At 40.4% G+C, this 20,236-nt stretch overlaps 1 protein-coding gene across 1 annotated transcript; it reads left to right on the forward strand.

Annotated features, from left to right (window-relative positions):
• On the forward strand, positions 1-18,679 carry ano11 (anoctamin 11). The gene is made up of 23 exons (XM_071475347.1): positions 1-156; positions 700-826; positions 938-1,131; positions 1,235-1,342; positions 2,226-2,362; positions 2,445-2,502; positions 2,588-2,698; positions 2,791-2,956; positions 3,705-3,795; positions 5,853-5,949; positions 6,068-6,211; positions 6,767-6,904; positions 8,174-8,272; positions 8,485-8,587; positions 8,996-9,107; positions 9,191-9,245; positions 9,405-9,502; positions 11,893-12,029; positions 12,117-12,322; positions 12,423-12,547; positions 12,837-12,927; positions 13,895-14,078; positions 16,026-18,679. Exons 1-23 carry the CDS (start codon positions 25-27, stop codon positions 16,055-16,057), a joined length of 2,745 nt encoding a protein of 914 aa, XP_071331448.1. The 5' UTR covers positions 1-24; the 3' UTR covers positions 16,058-18,679.
• Positions 18,680-20,236: the final 1,557 nt, after the last annotated feature.

Genomic DNA, 20,236 nt, shown 5'->3' on the forward strand with positions numbered 1-20,236 from the left:
GACTTTTCAGTCCTCCTCCGCATCATGCTGAGGAAGGGCTCGGAGCTGGTGAAGGGTGACAGAGAGGTCCTCCTGGATCTGGACTATGGGGGTGAAGCACAAACCACAGAGAGCTATGGGAGTCTGCAGAATGGGGGCTTCATCCCACCAAGATATGTAAGCACTGTTTTGCTTTTTTTTTTTTTCCTGAAATGCTGCAGTATTTTCTACTTTTATATTGGAATCACACAAACTTAGAAAATAACTGCACATTCATTCACACATTAGCCGGGAATTACGCATCCCTTCACACCTCACTGACCTGTCTGAGATGTTGCAGTGAATATAGAAGGGTTTTACTCTTGAGGTGAAATCCACAGGCGTACAATATGCTATGAGGTTTAGTGTATCAAACATGTCTTGTGGTGAGACACGACTTTAGTGCGCTGAAAGATTCTTCTCAATCATACTGTAAAAAGCCCAGTTATCATTTTCTGTCTCATCTTTATGGACTCATTACTGCTAAGTGGAGGCTTTTATGATGCTGTGTAATGGCACAGGATTTTACTGTACCCTCATCAAAAGGAAATTAACCGTCCACATACTTAACAAATGGTTTACATGCAGAAAAGTGAGCAGAAAATAGTCTTTTTGTCTGCAGCTCTCACTTGTTTCTAATTAACAGATATTTGATAAGAACTAAACTGTGGATGCTTTCAGCTTTCAGCTGCAGCTGCTGATGAAGATATGGATGGTGATGATCACATTTATATTCACTGTAATACAAGATGTAACCAGCCACTTCCACAGCTGGGGAATTACTTCAGAGATGGAAGAACTAAAATTGGTAGGCAGCATCAGCAGTTTGCATTATTTTAGCTGTCACGAGCTCACTAATGGATGAGCAGGTCGGTCCTTCATTTACCCTTTGGGCCCTCTATGGTTGATCTGGGTTTAGACTTTGTCCTGGTGTGGGAGGTCCGCTCACGGAGGAAGCAGCGAGGGAAGGGGAAGAGTGAGGTGCCCAGTGAGGAGGGGGGAGCTGTGCCCACGGAGGAGAGCAGCAGGTCTGAGCGAAGGAAAGCACAGTTGGCACAGTGGAGGGAGAAGTTTGTTCAGAATCTAAAGAGTGTTGGCTTGGTCATGGAAAAGGTACTGTCAATCAGATTCAAGATTATTCATCTTATTCGTAAGTTCATTATTTTTGTTGACTTATTAATTAACAACTCCACTATGTTGCTCCTCTTCCCTTTAGGAGGAAACAGCGAATGAAAAGAAAACAATACATTTTCTGAAAATTAGTGCTCCCTGGGATGTGTTGGTGTATTACGCTGAGGAACTCTGTCTGAGAGCGCCACTGCAGGTTAACACAGCTGTTTAATGAAATATTTCTAATTTGAAGTTATAATCCTTAAGAGTTTCGTTACATCAAACCCCATCTTTGATACTAATTATGAGTGGATGTGTCAACTAACAGCCATTTAGTGTAGTTTTGTAAGTAGCACTGGGATCAGTTGGACGTTCCTCCACTGTGATCTGGACTAAAATATCTCAACAAGTAATTGATGGATTGTCATCATCATTTTATAGATTTTATAAGATATTCATAGTCCCCAGATGATATGTCCTAATGACTTTGGTGATCATCTGCTTTTACTTAAGCATCATCATGAGGTTGGCATTTTTGGTTTTCAGTGAAATCCACATTTATTGGATGAACTGGTACATATAGTACATGTGCCATTGAATTGTAATCCCTTAACGTTTCATTTAGTGTCATCATCAGGTCAAAATTTCAGTTCATCCATTACTTACTACATCTGCAAAACTAATGATACTCTCATCAGCCTCAACTGTACTTTGTGTTTAGTGCTAATTAGCAAATGTTTGCATGCTAACATGCTAAACGAACATGTTACATTGTGCACATTGCACCTACTAAACATCAGCATGTTAGTATTGTCATTTTGAGCATGTTAACATGTTGAGCTTTCTGACATCAGCATTTAACTCAAAGCTCTGCAGTGCCTCAGTACGGCTGCAGCTGCAAGCATCACTGTAGGTTCTTCTGTTCCCAACAGTCAATGCACATCTCATTGTGAATGAAATGAATTACTAAAGTGTGCTTACAGTTATCACCAGTAACCACAGGATTCACCAAAAGAAATGAGTCTAAGGATTATAACTTTATAAAGACAAGGTTGATGAAATTATCTTAATACTGAATCACTGTGTTTGGCTTCTAGGCACAGCCACATCTGGATTTAAACACATCTGCTCAGGTACTGAGTAGATTATGCATACCTAATGTAATGACAGAGTCGGTGCCAAACAGGCCACTGGACTATTACACATGTGCCTTCCGTAAGTCAAAGATGAACAGGTGAGTTGTGGTTCACTTTGGTCCATAATAGAATCAGCTCACATTGAACTGCAGTATATAAAACTGTAACTGGCTTTTCCAGATTCCTCGGCTGTGACGACCATGAAACCTACTTCACTAATACACAGAGACACCGTGTTGTGAGTAACAGGACTTCCTCTACAGTATAGCATGTATTCAGTGATTATTTTCTCTGATAGAGTGAGAGTTTGTGTTTTATTTCAGGTGTACGAGATCCTCGCTAGGACGGTTTACGGCAAAAAGAAGAGGGCTGAAGTAGGTGTGGAAAGACTGATAAATGAAGGGGCGTACACTGCAGCTTTCCCCCTGCATGAGGTCAGATATTATTTATGGGCACTTTAGTCCGATGTAAGACTTTTCTCTCTTTATAATCAGCTGCTTGTTTTTTGGGTTTTTTTTTCTGATAGGGCCCCTTTCAGCTCCCAAAGTTTGAGATCCGTCCTGACGAGTTAAATCAGAGGCAGGTTCTTTACCACTACTGGGCCCGCTGGTGGAGGTGGTACAAGTACCAACCACTGGACCACATCAGGGAGTACTTTGGAGAGAAGATTGCACTCTACTTTGCCTGGCTGGGTAAATATAAATTCTTATTTAGATATAATAAGTATGGTGCCCATACAAAGCATTCAGCTGCTCTTAACTTTCTCATATGGATATCATTTGGTTTAATTTGAGGCAGCAGAGCAGAATCCAAAAATTCAAAATAAAATTCTTTAAAAATATAAAACAAACAGAAAAATAACATGACAATAAAAAAATATTTGATGTCATAAGTATTTACTGTGACACCATTTGTTTTTAGATGCATAATAATGTTGAATGGGGAATGAATTACCAATTTTTATGACAAGTGATTTGAGTTGAAATTGATTTTAGCTTTTGGTCCTAAATCTGTACGGTCCACACACTTCACACAAACTCAAGGTCCACGTACTAACTTTTTCAGGCACTTCATTGGCAACAGTGATCATGGTACTGATGATAGTAGCTCTTATTGTTACTGTTATATTTACAGATTATCCTTAGATTATCTTCTCTCCTTCTCTTTTCCCTTTATTTCTGTCCTTTGGTCTCCACTTTTTCTTTTCTTATTCCCTGTTGTCTGACTTCAATGTCACACTTTTGTGACTAACGAAAGTTTGTCAACAGAATTTGTAGGGACAAACTTGAGACAATAAAAGTATCATCCTCAGCATGAGACATGTTTACTGTGATACCAACCAAACCTCTTCATCAGGACACTTCAGCATTAAACAGCAGTGTAACAGTGTAATTGCATCAGCAGAGAGCTGCAGCCTAATGGACCTTTATGTCTCTGCAGGTTTCTACACAGCATGGCTGCTGCCAGCCGCAGTGGTTGGAACCCTGGTCTTTGTGTCTGGCGTCATGTCCATGCATACCAACACACCAGCGTGAGTCCACACACTACACACAAAATACTGGCACAAGCAATGAAGCAGCTCACAAAACAACACACACTTAAAAGTTAATTAAGTGTTGGGTGCTGTTCATCTGATGGATCAAGGTGTGTTAGTCAAATCTTAAAGGGAAGCTCCACCAATTTTACTCATCAATGCAAGTTTACAGGGCCCTCCGTTGGCCTAGGTGTTAAGGCCGTTGAACCATAGTTACCCTTGTTCGAGTTCTGCAAGAAATCTTTGTTGCACACCCTTGGGTGTCATCCTGCTCCCTAATTAAAGCATAAAATGCTCAAAAAATATATAAAAAGGGTAGTTTAGTATTTATGTGGAATAGCCCTTGATGAGAATAGGTGGTATAATAATTTATGGCATAATAATCTTGAATTTCTATCATTATCAAAACAAACAAAAGCCCATAGATGATTGAGAAAATATTTGAGCTGTCTCTGGCTTTCTCCTTGCAGTCGTTTTGTAATGATCTGTGTGCTCTTGTCTCTGTACTGTGATGATGTGAAAATGACACAATCTTGTTCTGACAAGTTAAAATTTGACTCCATAAGCAATAAAACACACCCTGATTCAATTCAATGTAGTCAGAGGTTTTGCTGCTACAACCTCACTTGGTCTGCTGTGACCAGTTCCTTAAGGTGACTGATGTTAGCAAACTTTAGATATACTGTATAATGCTATCTATGTAACTGACATTACTGTGTTAGATTCTCATCTTTGTAATTCTTCAGTTCTTGTGCTTCTGTTATGTTTGTCATATCACAGACAAACATTTTAATAGTTGTATCACATCACAGCCATAAGAAAACAGATTCTACCTCATGAGGTGTTTGTTTGTCAAGTCGTCTAATGAGCGAAGCTTTAAAGCAACAATTGAGAGAGTCTTGGGAAATTATTTTTTTATTATCCTCTAATTGAACAGTTTCATTTTACAGCCTGTTCAGTGGTGGAACTACAGTATGTCTCAGCAAACAACAGTTGGACACAGCAGCTTCCTGCAGTCTTCCATAAGCAGTGTAGTTGTCAGATTTGGTGCCTTCACAGACACCTATAACAAAACTTGGGTTAACAGACCACATCTGGCATCCGGTCCCATAGCCACAGTTCAGCTCTGAGCTTAACACGCAGTCATGAGATTAGTATCGATTTTCTCATCTCACTCTCAGAAAGAAAGCCAATGAGTGTTTTTCACAAAATGTTAAACAGTTCCTTTAAGCGATGTCAGGCTTAGCCAGGAATTAAAGCTCCACAGTTTCACACACTTTCCCCCAAATTATGTTAAACAAACATAATTTCATATAAATCAAAGCACAGTCTGTTCTGCATAAAAACAAAAAGCCCATAATTCTACAATTCACACCCAGTTTATTATAAATGATTTATAACAGTGGGTTCTGGTCTGCCTACACAGCACTGTGGAACCACTTCTCTTTCTCAGAGTGTGGACCCTCATACAGCCCAACCATCTGGTTTCAGTGACAGAAGATTCATCCCAGTATGAAATAACAAGGGAGGCTAGAGAGAGTGGGAGGCAAGTCAATATCTTAGGAAAGAAGTGTCTCATATTCATGAGGTTCATTAGTTCACATTGTAGATTAAAGCCATTGATTAGTGGAGAATGGATGGAGAGCAGTCTCCAGCAACAATAAACTGCAGCCATCTCATGTGAAAATTAGTGCAGAATAATCTCCCCCATTACACAAATAAAGGAAGACAAACGTTTCTCAGCAGATCTCATGTATAGTCGTGGTTTGAATAACTCGCTGAATAACTGTGAAAGTGCTGTAGCTCTGTTCCCAAGCAGCAAGCTGAGAGACTGATTTCAACACCTTTCATCTGTACTATTTTCTCACTCATCCCGGATTCAGTATACCCTGGGTTTGTTTGCATGCAAAACCCACTACTGTCGATTCACACAGTCCCTTAGCTCTCACATAAATAATAATGAGTAGATGCGATTAAAGGTCCAGATAGCTCTGTGTCTGTCAAAGTGGCCTGTCTTGGTTGTAAATAATCTGTGTTTATGTGTCTGTCAACAGGAAGGAAATCTGTACCAGCGGAGCCAGTTATCTGATGTGTCCTCTCTGCAACACATGCAAGGCCTGGAACATGTCAGATATCTGCACCATGGCCAAGGTAGAGAGCTGTCAAGATATTTAACTGGTAAACAAACCAGTTTGTGGTCATAATGCAAATAGACTAAGAGGTGATATTCTTTTACAAAACATATGTACTGTACCTTTCTGCATTGCAGTTGGGCTACTTATTTGACCACCCAGGTACAGTTCTCTTCAGTGTGTTCATGTCCTTCTGGGCTGTGACCTTTCTGGAGTACTGGAAGCGAAAGATGGCCACCCTGGCCCATCACTGGGACTGCATGGACTTCCATGAAGAAGAGGTGTGCTTTCAGTATGACTGTGACCATACTGGTCTTGTACACTTTATGATTCTTTGGTTTGTCATGATTAAAGGACTAGCAAACCCAACAGGGTCCAACTCCAATATCATGTCTGGAGACCCCAGGTCTGCAAGCTCAGTACTCAGTATTTTTTCTTGTTGAGTGTTGCTTTAAATACAGACTAAATTAGCTAAATAAACACAAGGATAAAAGGCTTGACATTTGGTAAAGAATAAAATTTAAAGCATTAAACTCTTTTGCAAAGTGAATTATTAGTGTTTGGTTGAAAGACAAATACCACACCAAACTAATCTTCGATGGTACATAGTTTTTTTTTACACAAACGTTACAGTACCATCAACCACCACCAACTTCTCACCTTGAGCAAACAGGAGAAACAACACAGCAAAAAAGTAAATTACGCATCTGACCTCTGGGGAACCTACTCTCTACCCACTGGTTCGCAGACCTGGGGTCCGTAGACCTGAGGTCTGCAGCTGGCCTGCAGATAAGAGTGAGTCCACTAAAGCTGATGTCATCACTGTGTGCCTTCAGGAGCGTCCTCGGCCAGAGTTTGCAGCCATGGCCCCGACTATGGAGGAAAATCCAGTGACTGGGGTCAAAGAGCCCTACTTTCCAGAGAAGACCAGGCTGTCGCGCATGTTCACTGGCTCCATGGTCATCATTATGATGGTGAGACGCTGTTTCAAAATGTTTTAAAGGCAGCTGTTGAGCTGCTTTTGAATTTCTGGTGTATCAGTTTACAGTAGTGTTACTGTAAGTGAGGTATTCTTTCCTTGTGTACCTCATTATTATAAGAGCAGATCAATATCATATACAAATATACAGTCTGACATTGGCTTCTCAGTGTCACCTACTTCTAAGCTGATGAACATAATGCAACTTGTCTGATTTGATTAATTACTCATCTTCCAACAGTCATATAACATGATGTGATTCTAATGCAACACCCTGATCAGATTCCAAACATGTATGAGCAAACCTGCTCTTCTTTTCTTATTCTTACGATCAATCTCATTATACTTGGTTTCACTGAAGAGTCTCAGTGTCTTTTGAGCTTTTACTCTTGAGATCCTGAAGAGAAAGAGAGGTGGGGTTTGCACCTGTGTGTGCTATTCCACTGAATCCTTCAGTGGTAACTCAACCCTTTTCTAATAATGAATCCAGGTCATTTACCCACAGGGTTAGATACGATCTGATAATCTCAGCCGTACACTGTATGCTGTATCCACGATTAACTTCTTTTTGGACAGGGACCTGAGGATCAGTTTCCCTCCAACCCTTTTCTGACAATAGTGACAGGGAAAATTGAAAATGCTGCCATGGCACCAACACACATGGTCTGTAAAGGCTAACTGCACGGAACAGTATCTGTGATCACTGATCTAGAAAGACATCCAAGAGGAGTGACTGAGACTGAAGCCGACCCAGTCAGGTAGCTTACTTTTATACTGCTGAAAATGAGGCAAACAGCAGTTTCCTGTTGAAATGAACACATTTCGGCTTTAATTGGTTACAATATACAAACTAGATAATACCAACTATGTATCTAAAACAGTAGTTACTTGTGGATTGGCCTTGGAAAGATAAGAAAACTATGAAACATTGTGCTAATTACTGTTTCCCATTCAAAGAATCAATTTTACTGCAAATGAATTTATCGGACAAATCCAGAAAAAGATACTATGTATTTTAGTCAAGTTATTCTGGCTGATCTCCATGGAGAAGATAGATAATCAGTACTGCTGAGAGGTGTCTGGAAATTATTCACTAAGACAGAACCAGGCAGTTGTGAGGCTGGAACATTCAGTGAAGTGGTGTAGATGATGATGATGATGATGATGAACTGCTTCATCCCAGGATTATGTCTCTGATATTTCTTTACTTTTCTACATAAAATTCCAGTCTTTTGAGCCAATACCCCCATGTCTTTCCTCTCAGCTGTGTGTGGTGATGATCTTCTTGGTGACGGTGGTCATGTGCCGCGGCATCATCAGCGTGATGATGTTCCATACTGGGAGCCCCGTCCTGCGAACAGAGGTATATCAGGGTGTCTACAGTGGATGTGTGCGTTTAATTTTTGAATATTTCAAATGACGTATGTTCTTGTAATACTAACTACACTACAGTACTACATTAATAGTCTATACTATAGGTCTGTGTGTGAAGTAGTTACATTCTAGCATCGTCTGAGTGTGTGTGTCTATTTGTGTATAGTGTGCATTCATACATGTGTGTGACTTCCTCATCAGGCAGGGACCATCGCCAACATCTCCAGCAGTATTGTGAATCTGGGCCTCATCCTGTTAATGGGCCGGGTCTACACTGCATTAGCCGAGCAGCTCACTAAATGGGGTAAGAATCAATACTGCTCTCCAACACCTCAAACCTCACTACTGTATATTGATATCAGCCTGTCACTGGATCTCCACTAACTAAAGACTCCTCACAGAGCAGATGATGTCTTCAGTTTGATCTCATCATCTGGGGTAAAAAATTGTCTTTCACCAAGGGCAACACAAACACATTGCGAAGTGGGATTGTCACAACACATGTGACAGACCAGACTGTCTTTCTTGTTTCTTGTTTTTGACAGTGTGTTACCGCAGCATTATTAACATGGCAACATTTCTGTGCAGTCAGGTTTTAGGAGATCCCTGAGGTTTGCCAAACTCATCTGGGAGAGAAAACAAATACAAACAGTAAAATTATTATCAAGGATTTAATGTCTAACACTTTGTTTCCTTGTTTTATCTGTGGCAGAGATGCACAGAACTCAAACCCAGTATGACAATGCCTTCATCTTCAAGGTGTTCATCTTCCAGTTTGTCAACTTCTACTCTTCTCCTTTCTATGTGGCTTTCTTTAAAGGAAGGTGAGTCAGTCTCAACAGACACAGAAATGATCAAGAAAGAAAGAAAATTTTGTCTCAGTAAAATTTTAACTGTCTTACTACAGGTTTGTGGGTTATCCTACCAACTATGGGACCTTGTTTGGGATGAGGAACGAAGATGTGAGTCCCTTCTTCTACTTTTGGATAATCTATAAATTTACAGTAAATGTAACAAGATGATTTTATAGATCCTGCTATTGATTTTTATCCAAGCAAGGAAAAGAAAACTTAATGCTCCACTTTCACGTCTGTGTGTTTCTGTCTGTTTTCATATTGCAGTGTGGTCCTGGGGGTTGTCTCATTGAACTGGCTGAACAACTCTTCATCATCATGGTGGGAAAGCAGCTCATCAACAACATTCAGGAGTTCATTATCCCGTATGTTTCTATTTGACTGATGTACCACTATGGGTTTTCTCATAGATCAAACTGCTGTCCATTAGTCTACTGACAATATTATGTTGTCTGTGTCCAACATGACAGGTTTTCCTGCTTTTACTAAACAGTCTGAAGGGTATCAGACATTTTTTAAATTAGAATTGGAATAATATCAATATGCGATCTCTATGGTATAAAAAGATGGCATAGCATCCATACTTTATGTAAAGTATACAATATAACTAAGTACAAGCCTGTGCAGTATCACTAAAATGTTAAATAATTCAAAACTGTGATATCCTACAGTAATTGTGTTATTTTTAAGTTCAAGTGTAGGATATTTGATCTCATGTATAATTGGAACAAACAAGTTAGATTATACACATACACAAGTTTCTAAAAAGAAGAAAAAGATTAAATCTGTGACCTGGTCAAGTATGTCTCCAGATCTGAAGCCAAGAGAACATCTTTGAAGCATTTTAAAGTGGAAGGTAGATCAACAGAACGCCTCCAGCAAAGAGCAGCTGAAAAGAATCATCTCCCCACAGACTTGTGTTAGAGTGGTATCCTCCATGCCCAGGAGGATCGACTGTCATCAGAAATAAAGACAGCCATACAAAATATTAAAGGAGTAAAAGAATAGAATCTCACTAACAAAAGTTGTACAGTACTGTTATTACAGATGGTTTTTTAATATGGTACTCGCATTATAGTTTCATTAATCAGACATTTCTGTAAAATTGTATTCAATTAACAGGATTCACACCTCACATATTAGTGATATTGACCATTGAGCTCTGTTTTGTTGTACATGCTACTTGCATGACATTGTCGTGGTTTTTGTCATGGTGTTGCTTTAAACTGCTCTTTGGTGCAGTAACGCTCACCAGGGTCCCTCTGCAGCATTGCCACAGTGTGTGTATGTGTGTGTGTCTCCGGACACATAACAGACCAGACAGCAGAGCAGAAATAGGGGTCGTAGAGGACTACACTACACAACATAGGTAACAGATGGTCAGGAAGATACTGTGCCTTGAGGTTTTGACTGCTGGTGGCGCTGTGATGCTGTGTTTACTTCACCCTGTTGGAAAAAGAGACACGGCCCCATGTACAAACCATCAGAAACTGACAGCAGAATGAAAACCTCATGAAAAAACTGAAAACAAATATGCAGAGATCTATTGATTTTCTTCTTCTTATGTTGTTTAGACATGAATCACACCTAGTCTGATATTGTATTAATGCTTTCTTTAATTAATTTAAGGCATTTAGCTGGGTAGCTATTGAAGGCAAATACCATTTTGTATTGGGATGTGACGTGTTGCACATGAGCCTGCAAAGAGCAGAGGGAAAACACAGCAATATCTACTGTATTTGATGTCGATCTCTGTGCTGACCTCCCAAGTAGTGAGGTCTAATGTGCAGCTGCTGTCAGACTGATTAAATGATGGATTGTAGCTGAATGCATGAGTTGGCAGTCAGGTTTGTTCTGCTTGTCAAAGTGGTTTTCACTTTCTTTTTTCTACACTGCAGCTGCATCCAGATTTAGGACCCAAATCCTTTGAGGAACACAGCCCGCAGGGTTTATCCTGTTGACTACCACTGGTTTAATCTAACCCTGACACTGGCAGGGCTTCTTTCTGGTGGCGGCATCTTCTTCTTTGGATCAGCATGCTTGTCCCAGTTGTCCTTTCTTGGTCATATCTGAGAGGATGGCTGCCACTGGGTAGATGAAATGGACAATTTTTAAATGAAACCTATTAAGCACTCGATTTGTATCAGATCAGTTTTAAATTTAACAGGTGAGGGAAGGCACCGGCTTTGGCCTTTGACAGCCCATCAAAGAGGACTGGGTGTGGTTTCTCTAATTTGTTTCTCCTGGGGTTCATAGACTGTAGGTAGAAGACTGTGCCTTTGTCTTTATATGAAAAAAGTTTGACGTGAGTTCTGAGGCAGTTATGTGTTACAGCAAAGCAGGAATGAGCTGCTAAAATGCCAGTTGCAAAGCCATAAGAGAACAATCTGCAGCTAACTTTAGGATTCAGCCTAAGGGACTTGTTACTATGACAACAACTCCAAATGAATCCAGCTCTGAAGAAATGAAAAACCTGTGCTCATGGCAACACTAAAAGTTTGAAATCCCAGTGTGCAACAGCAGACGCAAAAAAAAAAGATGAAAAGCAGAGTGAAATTAATGATAAATGTAAAAATAAACAAACTAAATTAGAATCAAAAGAAGCACCAGAATCTCTGCCTGCTCCAGATCTGTTATTTCGTTAATGAGCCTGACCTCTGACCTCCCTGTGCTGAATGTAAATTTTCCACATTAACACTACTGTCATGGTTATTTTACACTGACAAGTTTGCTCTCTGTTGCTCTGCTCTGACAGGAAAGTGAAGGCCTGGCGCCAAAAGAGAACTTTAGCCAAAGTGCTGGGGGATAAGGCATCCCATGAGCCTCGGCGCTGGGAGGAAGACTACCAGCTAGTGGAATGTGAAGGCCTGTTTGAAGAGTATCTGGAGATGGGTGAGTATCTAGCACTGAATGTATGAAGCATGTGATGTCAATGCATATTTAAACAGTTTTAAATTAAAAAAGCCTCTTGTGCTGCAGTGCTCCAGTTCGGGTTCATCACCATCTTCGTGGCGGCATTCCCTCTCGCCCCGCTCTTCGCCCTCCTCAACAACTGGGTAGAAATCCGTCTGGACGCCCACAAGTTTGTGTGCGAGTATCGGCGGCCGGTGGCTGAGCGCGCCCAGAACATTGGAGTCTGGTTCAACATACTGGAAGCCCTGTCGCACCTGTCCGTCATCGCCAATGTGAGTCAACTGATGACGACATCATCACAAGACGCCATCGTTATCACAAACGTGACAATGACAGTGACTTACTTAAACACTATATTATGCCCTTCCGCAGGCTTTTCTGATCGCTTTCACATCTGATTTTTTACCTCGTCTGCTCTACCAGTACAAGTTTGACAATGATCTCAATGGATATGTCAACTTTACCTTGGCTTACGCCCCTCTGAACTACACGTGCAGGTATGCTGTGTGCTGATTGTCTGAATGCATGTAATCTGAAAGCGGGGAAACACTCTTTGCTTTGAAATTTCAGTCTCACATATGTTTGATTTCACGTCACTTTTAGTAAAATCCTTGAAGTTTCAAAACGTCAGGGTTTCTGTTTTCATCTTGCTGACGTCAGATCATAGACTTGACCAACAGAGAGTAATATTACTGTTTAACTATTTGTTTAGTTTGTTCTGTGGTATATCAGACACATTACAGCCATTACACAGTATGATATGCAGTAACTGTACTTGTTTTTCAGATACAAAGCATACAGGGACAACCATGGAAACTACACACTCTTCTACTGGGAGCTCCTTGCTGTCAGACTTGGCTTCATAATTGCTTTTGAGGTATGAAGGAGCTGCTTTGTCTCTCTATTTGTTTCATTTTGCCTGTTTCATTGATTTTAATGCCAATATTTAATTCATTTTTGTCTTTCACCCACATCTCTATCACCAGCTGTGCCTGTTGCCAGGTGCATACTTGAACTTCTGGTGATTTAACCCTCTCTTTGTGTGTTTTTCTATTCTGTCAGTCATTATTTTATGACTGACATGCCCTGAAATGTTTTCATGTCTTTTCACCTTGTTCCTCTTTCTATGACATTTCCCCTGTTGTTCTGTCTTTGTGTTCTCCTCCAGTGTTATGTGTCTTTGTTTCATCTTAAATTCATACACATTTACTGTACAAATTCCACACAATCAGACTTAAGCAGGACACGTATTCTGGACTTCTAGTGAGCCACTGAACAAATGTGTGGAAAAAAACAGTGAACACTGAGAACCGGGATACAGTACAAGCAATTCACAGAAACAGTAGAAAAGTTTTTAGCTGTCGAGGAATTCTGCAAAGATGATGGAAATTTGAGAAGCACATCCCAAAAAATGATGTCAAGATTATTAGAAAAGTCATGAGACCTGGGAATCATTCAGTAGTGATGATAGATGTTGCCCATGTTTGACAAAAAATGTATTAATTAACTTTGAGTTCCATGATCTACAAGATTTCAGGCCCTCATCAGTAGATGGGGTTCGTTCACTTGTCATAGAGATAATTCAGCTGAGCAATAGTCCATCCAGTGAGAAGTGGTTGAAACTCTGGTGGACAGTGGAGTTTGAGTTTTTTTTTCTCAAAACATAAATTTCAAGGTCAAGCTCAAACGCACAATGTTGCTTTGCACATCTTTACATGTGGTGCTTTTATATCTGCTTGTGTACTCACAGTTCAAACTTTAGATATTGTGACAGGACAGACATTTTTCTCCAGTCTGATGTGAAGGTCAAATGTCCTGCTGTCTTTCTGTCTCCCCTCCTCCAGCATGTGGTGTTCTTTGTGCTGCGAGCCATCGACTGGATCGTACCAGACGTCCCTGAGTCCCTGGAGCTGAAGATCAAGAGGGAGCGCTACCTGGCCAAGCAGGCTCTGGCTGAAAACCAGGAGGCCCTGTTGGTGAGTCGAGGCCGAGGGGCCGCCACTGCCACTCCAGGCACCTCCAGCCCAGGTCAGTAGAACATGGGACACACACACACAATCCCACACAACACATACTCATTCATAAAACCTGACACTCCTAGTTCTTCAATTAAATATTTTAGGCAAGAGCACATTTTGACACTAAAGGTTTCTAGATCAGGGGTCTACAAATGTTTTGATGTCAGGGAAATATGAGGCTGTTAAGGCGAAAGAGACCCTCTCACACCTGAACAATGGAGGAGAGCAGGATTTTGCTTGCGAAAAATACAAACAAAATAAACTAAACAGACGTGTAACTTTCCAGAAGTAATTCCCTTGCTGCTCTGGCTAATCCATAGACTGCACTTTTTTCTGTCTCCATTTAATAAGAAATACTTATACTTCAGTTCAGCTTTATAATATCTGACCTAAACATCAGAATCATATCATATATGTTCTGCAGTATGTTGTTGTCTCTGTGGCTCCACACAGGTGATCAATAAAACAATGCACCAGCAGAGTTCACAGTGTTCAACCTGTCACTTAGACTGGTGATTCTCATAAATGAATTCCACACTTTAAAGGCTTTTAAAAGTTCACCCACCCACCTACACACCTCCACAGAGCATTTGCAGAGCACCTGCGGCTCAACTAGCTGTCGTAAACTCGCTACACTGCACACAACATGGTCATTAAAGGTAATCTGTGTGGGAGCTGAGCCAAATACTGTATATCTGCGTCAGATGATTTTGATTACGTCCACAGACTTATGGCTGATTCACATTGTTTATTATTTCCTCAACAGCTGTTGATGTTTAACTTAAAAGTATGACGGAAATGATTTCACTGGAAAAGAACAATCAATACATTCGAGCAGGAAGTAGTCAGTAAGTAGAACAGTTCAAGTACAACTTTTGTCAAAGTTCATATTCTGCACCAGAGGTTCACAGCTTGTTACATCAACATCTGGGTCATGAAGAAAAAAGCCTCATAGAGTGTATATTCATCCTCATCTGTGTGTGTGTCCCTGTGCTCTGACCCATGCTGTTGTCATGTGTCTTGTGTAGTGAATGTTGCTGGATGAGGACAGGTGAGTACTACACGACTACACACAGGTAAGTTAACAGCATTTACCAAGAAGGAGGTGGTTTTAGTCTCCATGTAGGTACAGATGTACTTAATCTGGCAAATTTGGCACCTGGATGCAGCACAGAGTCACTGCACCTGGCTGTTGTTTATCAAGAAATATTTACATGTGTAACTCCCCTAAAAACCATAAATGTCATGCTGTCAGTTTATGTTAGGTGTTAAAGAGGTAGCTTGACAGTTTGGGGAATATACTTATTTGCTTGCTGGTCAAGAGTTAGATGAGAAGCTTGATACCACTCTTACATCAGTCTGTTAAATCAAAGGCTGCAGCCAGCAGCGGGTTAGCTTAGCTTAGCACAAAGACTGGAAACAGGGACCAGTAACTTCCTGGCAAGAAACAGCTATGAAAGCCAAGAAATTGTCAGACACATAACTCCCTTAAAATGGTGGAGTTATTTGTAAGTTTTGCAATTGCTACATAGCCAGTGTTAGCAGTTAGTATCAGAAAGCCCCCACGTTGGCTAGCTGTGACCCCCTGTTTGCAGTTTTCATGCTAATCTAGGCTTAACACATTGTGACTGCAGCTTTCTGCTTAATGCACAGACACGAGGCCGACATTTCTCACTCTATGAAAGAACATAAATGGGCATATTTCCCCAAATGTCTTCACACTCTTTGTAACAGAAGTAATATGTTATATTGCCAGTGTCATGTACTGGTCATGTATGTGCCATCAGACTGTAGTGTCGTGGCAGCAAGCCGTAAGATGCAGCAAAGATTTTATGTGTCAGCTTTTTTTAAGCACCATATATTTTACAGTGATTAGATTGACAGAATTAATCCTCTCCTCTGTCTCTCTGCTCCTTCCCCATTCCTCCCAAACCCATCTGCACTGCCTCCCCTGAAGCAAGCGACGCGTCCTTTGGAAACATGAGTTAGGACTCTACTGTGGAAAAGGAGTGGTGGGAGAGAAATTAAAGACACTCCCCTGTTTTGGAGATAACATGAATGAACTTTTTCCCTGAGTGGAATACCGTCTTGGCACTGGGATTCTTCATCATTTTATTATTGCATACTGTGTCACATTATGATAAACAGGTATGTAATGGAAGCTGAACTCACCCAAAACTCAGTTTACCCACCTTTTTATTTACACTTCATCAACATTTTCAGGCTGACTCACTGAAAGTCCATGACTCATACTCACACTAGGCCTATGCAAGTTATATTTTAACAATCTATCCTTAGTCCAAAAAGGACTCATGACTATTGTTTTCACACTCGGTACTGACCCACAGCAACTGGGCCCCAGCCTGACTGAACCAAGTTGTCTTAGAAAATGTGATTAATATACTGATCATTTGATAATTACCCAGTTACATCAGTACTATCACAGCATGATGTCGGAAGCAGGGCATTTATTTATAAATATACAAAGTAAAATGTGCTGGGTAGTTTGAAATTTAACGGTAAAGGTAAAATGCAACACTCAAAGTCATGGGCACAATATCTACCATAGTGACACCACATCTGTGACAGGAAGTTGTGTTTTGACTGGCTAATTAAAGTTGCAGCATGTATTGTTAATGCACCTCAGCAGAGGCTGAGGGGTCCTGACTTTTATTGTGGGTCAAAAACATTTTCCAAGGGCGTGTGTCCAAAGTGCTGGCAGGACCCTGGAAACAATATCTGGAGAACATATCACCAGTGCTGTTCAATGATAGACTAGAATCGCCTCTTTGCTGTTTATTACTGTTTGACACCATGAGCGCCAACCAAAGGATGCTTGCCTACTTTTTATGGATGAGCTTGTCTTGCTCAGTCTGCCAACCATAGAGCAAGCAGGATGTGGGGGCATGACTCAGTCCACTCTAGACAACAATACGTAAAGCTAAACATATCGTACTGTACAATGTGTACAGTGATAAAAGCACAACACTAACCAGAAGCATTCAGTGTCTTCCCGATATGCCCCCATGAATGGCCTTTTCTGTCTTTGTTGTAATAGTTTCTGTCTGACATGTCATAGAGCTCGGGATAGATAGGCACAACCAGCACAAGCTTCTCCTCCATTTTCTTGTTTACAAGGGTGACATGTCCTGCCCCATCTGATTGGTTGCCTGAGAAGTGTTCAAGCGCTCAGAGCAGCTGTACAAAAAAGGCTGAGCACTCTGAAAAAAGACTCTGGGTGCTGCGTTTTTCCTCTAGGCGGCCACATACAGCCACATATGCTCTCTCCTTATTGGGAATGATTGAAAAAAGATGCTCAGAAAAAAAAATAAAAAATGCTATTTGGACACACGCCCTAATGTAACTTGATAGCATTTTAAGTGGGAGGAATTATTTTGGGAATCCAGGGCTCCAGAGGTAAAAGTTTGAATCATTAGTATGAACAACTTTTAGTCAAAGGATACAAAGATAAAAGCCTATGTAGACAAAAATGTTAACAATAACTCACAAGGTTAATTTTGGCAACAATGAAGTGAACATCATCTAAGAAAACATCTGTCATGCCAGAAAAGGTGGAAAACAACAAAAAATGATGATCATAACATAAACTCATAGTGTCATTACATTATCCAGGAGCACCCTGTCATGGAGAACATGTAGGATATCATTAAAACAAGTATTTTAAATGGAAATTTACAGTAGGGAAAAATCCTTCTGACTGCTCTCAGTTGATAATTAGCAGCTTGATTAGACTCTGGTAAATGCCTGTGTCTGTCAAGTGCCACACCTTCAGTCTGTCAAAAGAGTTTAGTCCCTGTTGACATCATCAGGGTTATTTTCGCAGACTTTACTCAACATAATAAGCAAACTGAGTTTCTTTTGTAAAACCAGTGGAGTGCCCCTTTAAATTGTGTTTTTTATTTCCTTGTGATGACCACTGACTTGAGGTTAAAGTACACGGCTAACTATTATAAACAATGCGCTTTTGTTTTTTTTAGCTAATTTTTAACAGGCTGTGATAGTGAGCTGACACTTGTGTTATTATCACATAGATTATCTGTTGTCTTCACTATGGGATGAAAACATCTGCAAACATCTACACCCACATCTGCAATGTATGCAATATGTTCATGCAATGCACATATACTGTACATGTTTACTGTCCATCAGTGCTGAGCATGCCTGTCTTTCTACTTGAATCTGCACAGTATTCATATGGAGGATTTCAGACTGCTGCTAATGTACAATACTGGGAGTGAAACAGCACCTGGATATAAGACATATTTTGTGTGTGAGCTGTTTTGCATTTAGATCTTTTAGACCAAAATAAATCCAGTTTGATGAATGCAAATGCGGCCTCAGCCTGGGATTCTGAAATGCTGATGTGTCCACTGGGAGATCCTGCTCTCATTGTGCTGTAGGGATGAACTTATCATTCCTCTTCATCTGCCTTCTCCACTTTCTCCTCCTTCTCTCCATCTCAGCCCCCCTCCTCTCACAGGATGTACAGTAACCGTCCAAACAGCAGAGAGCTGCAGACAGATACAGAGGACGCTGATTTATTAGGAGTCAGAAACAGACAGGTGTTCGTTAATGATTCTCTTTTCCTCTCCCTCCTCCCTTCACACTCACACACAAATGGTTGTGGCCTTGGGCAACTCCTGACTTTTATTTTATCTCCTCTGCTCTTCTCACCCTCTTCCTCATTACCTTTCCCCCCTCTCTTCTTCACCACTCTCTACTCCCTCAGTCTCTTATTTCATCCTCGTCTTTATATTTTTCATATACACTCTCTCTCTCTCCCTCCCTTTCTCCCTGTTGGCCACATTCGTCTTCTGATTGTTATGATTGCTGTGCGTTCCTCTGCCATGGCCTGCAGGAAGAGTGAGTTAGTACATGTCAGTGAGCACAGGTATGCACTGTGGACACCGGCTGGCTTCTTCACCTAGTGCTGGATTAAGGAGGGAGACGCTTGCATGCACAGGCTGCAAAACAGAGGGAAGGTAAAAGTGCAGTGAACAAGACACTGCAACACCTGAAAGAGTGAAATACCCCAAAACTTACTTTTAAAAACATTTTTTATTAGCATTTCCTGTGGTCCATTTATGAGATTTTAAGTGTACACACACACACACACACACACACACACACACACACACACACTGTAGGACTGGCTGATGTATTTGAAATCAGTACCATGATTATTATTCATTATTCTTATTCTATTATTATCATTATATATATATATATATATATATATATATATATATATATCACTATATATATAGTGACACACTATATATATATATATATATATATATATCAATGCAATTAATGGGTACATTTTTATCCATAGAATCACAAAAATCCTGCATCAAGCAATGCAATGTCCTTTTCATGAGGACACAAGCAGCTGAATAATAATAATCAATCACTCTGAATTATCGCCCGGCTCTGTGCAGATATTTGGAAAAGGATTTACATTGAACAAACAAAGAAATTACATTATTTATATTGCAAATCCCATTAAACCTTACCGCCCTGCAGTTGATTGGTCTGTACAAAAACTCATACAGTGCATCCAAGCGTTGCTCAAACCCACAAAACTTTATTTATTTACTTTATTTTAAACTCTAGTGGAGATTCGTTTCCCAACAGTCTAAATACATCAGGCTGAATTTTGCTGAAATGAGTATGAAATGAAGCACGAGGCCGGAATATTTCCATTTGATTGTGCAGCCATAAATGAACTTGAGACTTACAGCTTCAATTAAGTGGTGCAACAAACTGAGCAACAGAATATACTGTATATATTACTGTCTATCAGTGGGGAATAAGATGATTTTACCAGAATTAAAGCTACAGATCTTATTTCCACCTCAGGGCAGCTAAACAGAAAACATAACATCATCAGGGCTTTAGCAAACAGTTGCCTCTTTATATAAACATGATGCAGAGTGACACACTGTGTCTTCCTCAAATCTAGGTCTGATACTCGCTGTCTTTTTTAGCTCTGATTTAGTCTCCACTTCTGGCTCTGTAGCTAAATGTCTCTTTTTCGGAGCCAGACGGGTATCTGTTTAAAGTTTTTCTTGTTTGAACTGCAGAGTTGAGTGAAACTTCTCTGTGGATTTGTCACTCTGAGTGAACTTTCAAATTACACATAAT

Source organism: Trachinotus anak, unplaced genomic scaffold (assembly GCF_046630095.1).
Source record: "Trachinotus anak isolate AG129_WGS33_773 ecotype Australia unplaced genomic scaffold, CSIRO_AGI_Tana_v1 ptg000004l, whole genome shotgun sequence".
Classification (NCBI taxonomy): domain Eukaryota; kingdom Metazoa; phylum Chordata; class Actinopteri; order Carangiformes; family Carangidae; genus Trachinotus; species Trachinotus anak.

Coding starts and splice junctions, on each gene's coding strand:
- ano11 (XM_071475347.1), top strand. CDS start 25: ATGCTGAGGAAGGGCTCGGAGCTGGTGAAGGGTGACAGAGAGGTCCTC. Junction 827..937: donor AGATGGAAGAACTAAAATTG/GTAGGCAGCATC, acceptor ATCTGGGTTTAG/ACTTTGTCCTGGTGTGGGAG. Junction 1,343..2,225: donor GTCTGAGAGCGCCACTGCAG/GTTAACACAGCT, acceptor TTTGGCTTCTAG/GCACAGCCACATCTGGATTT.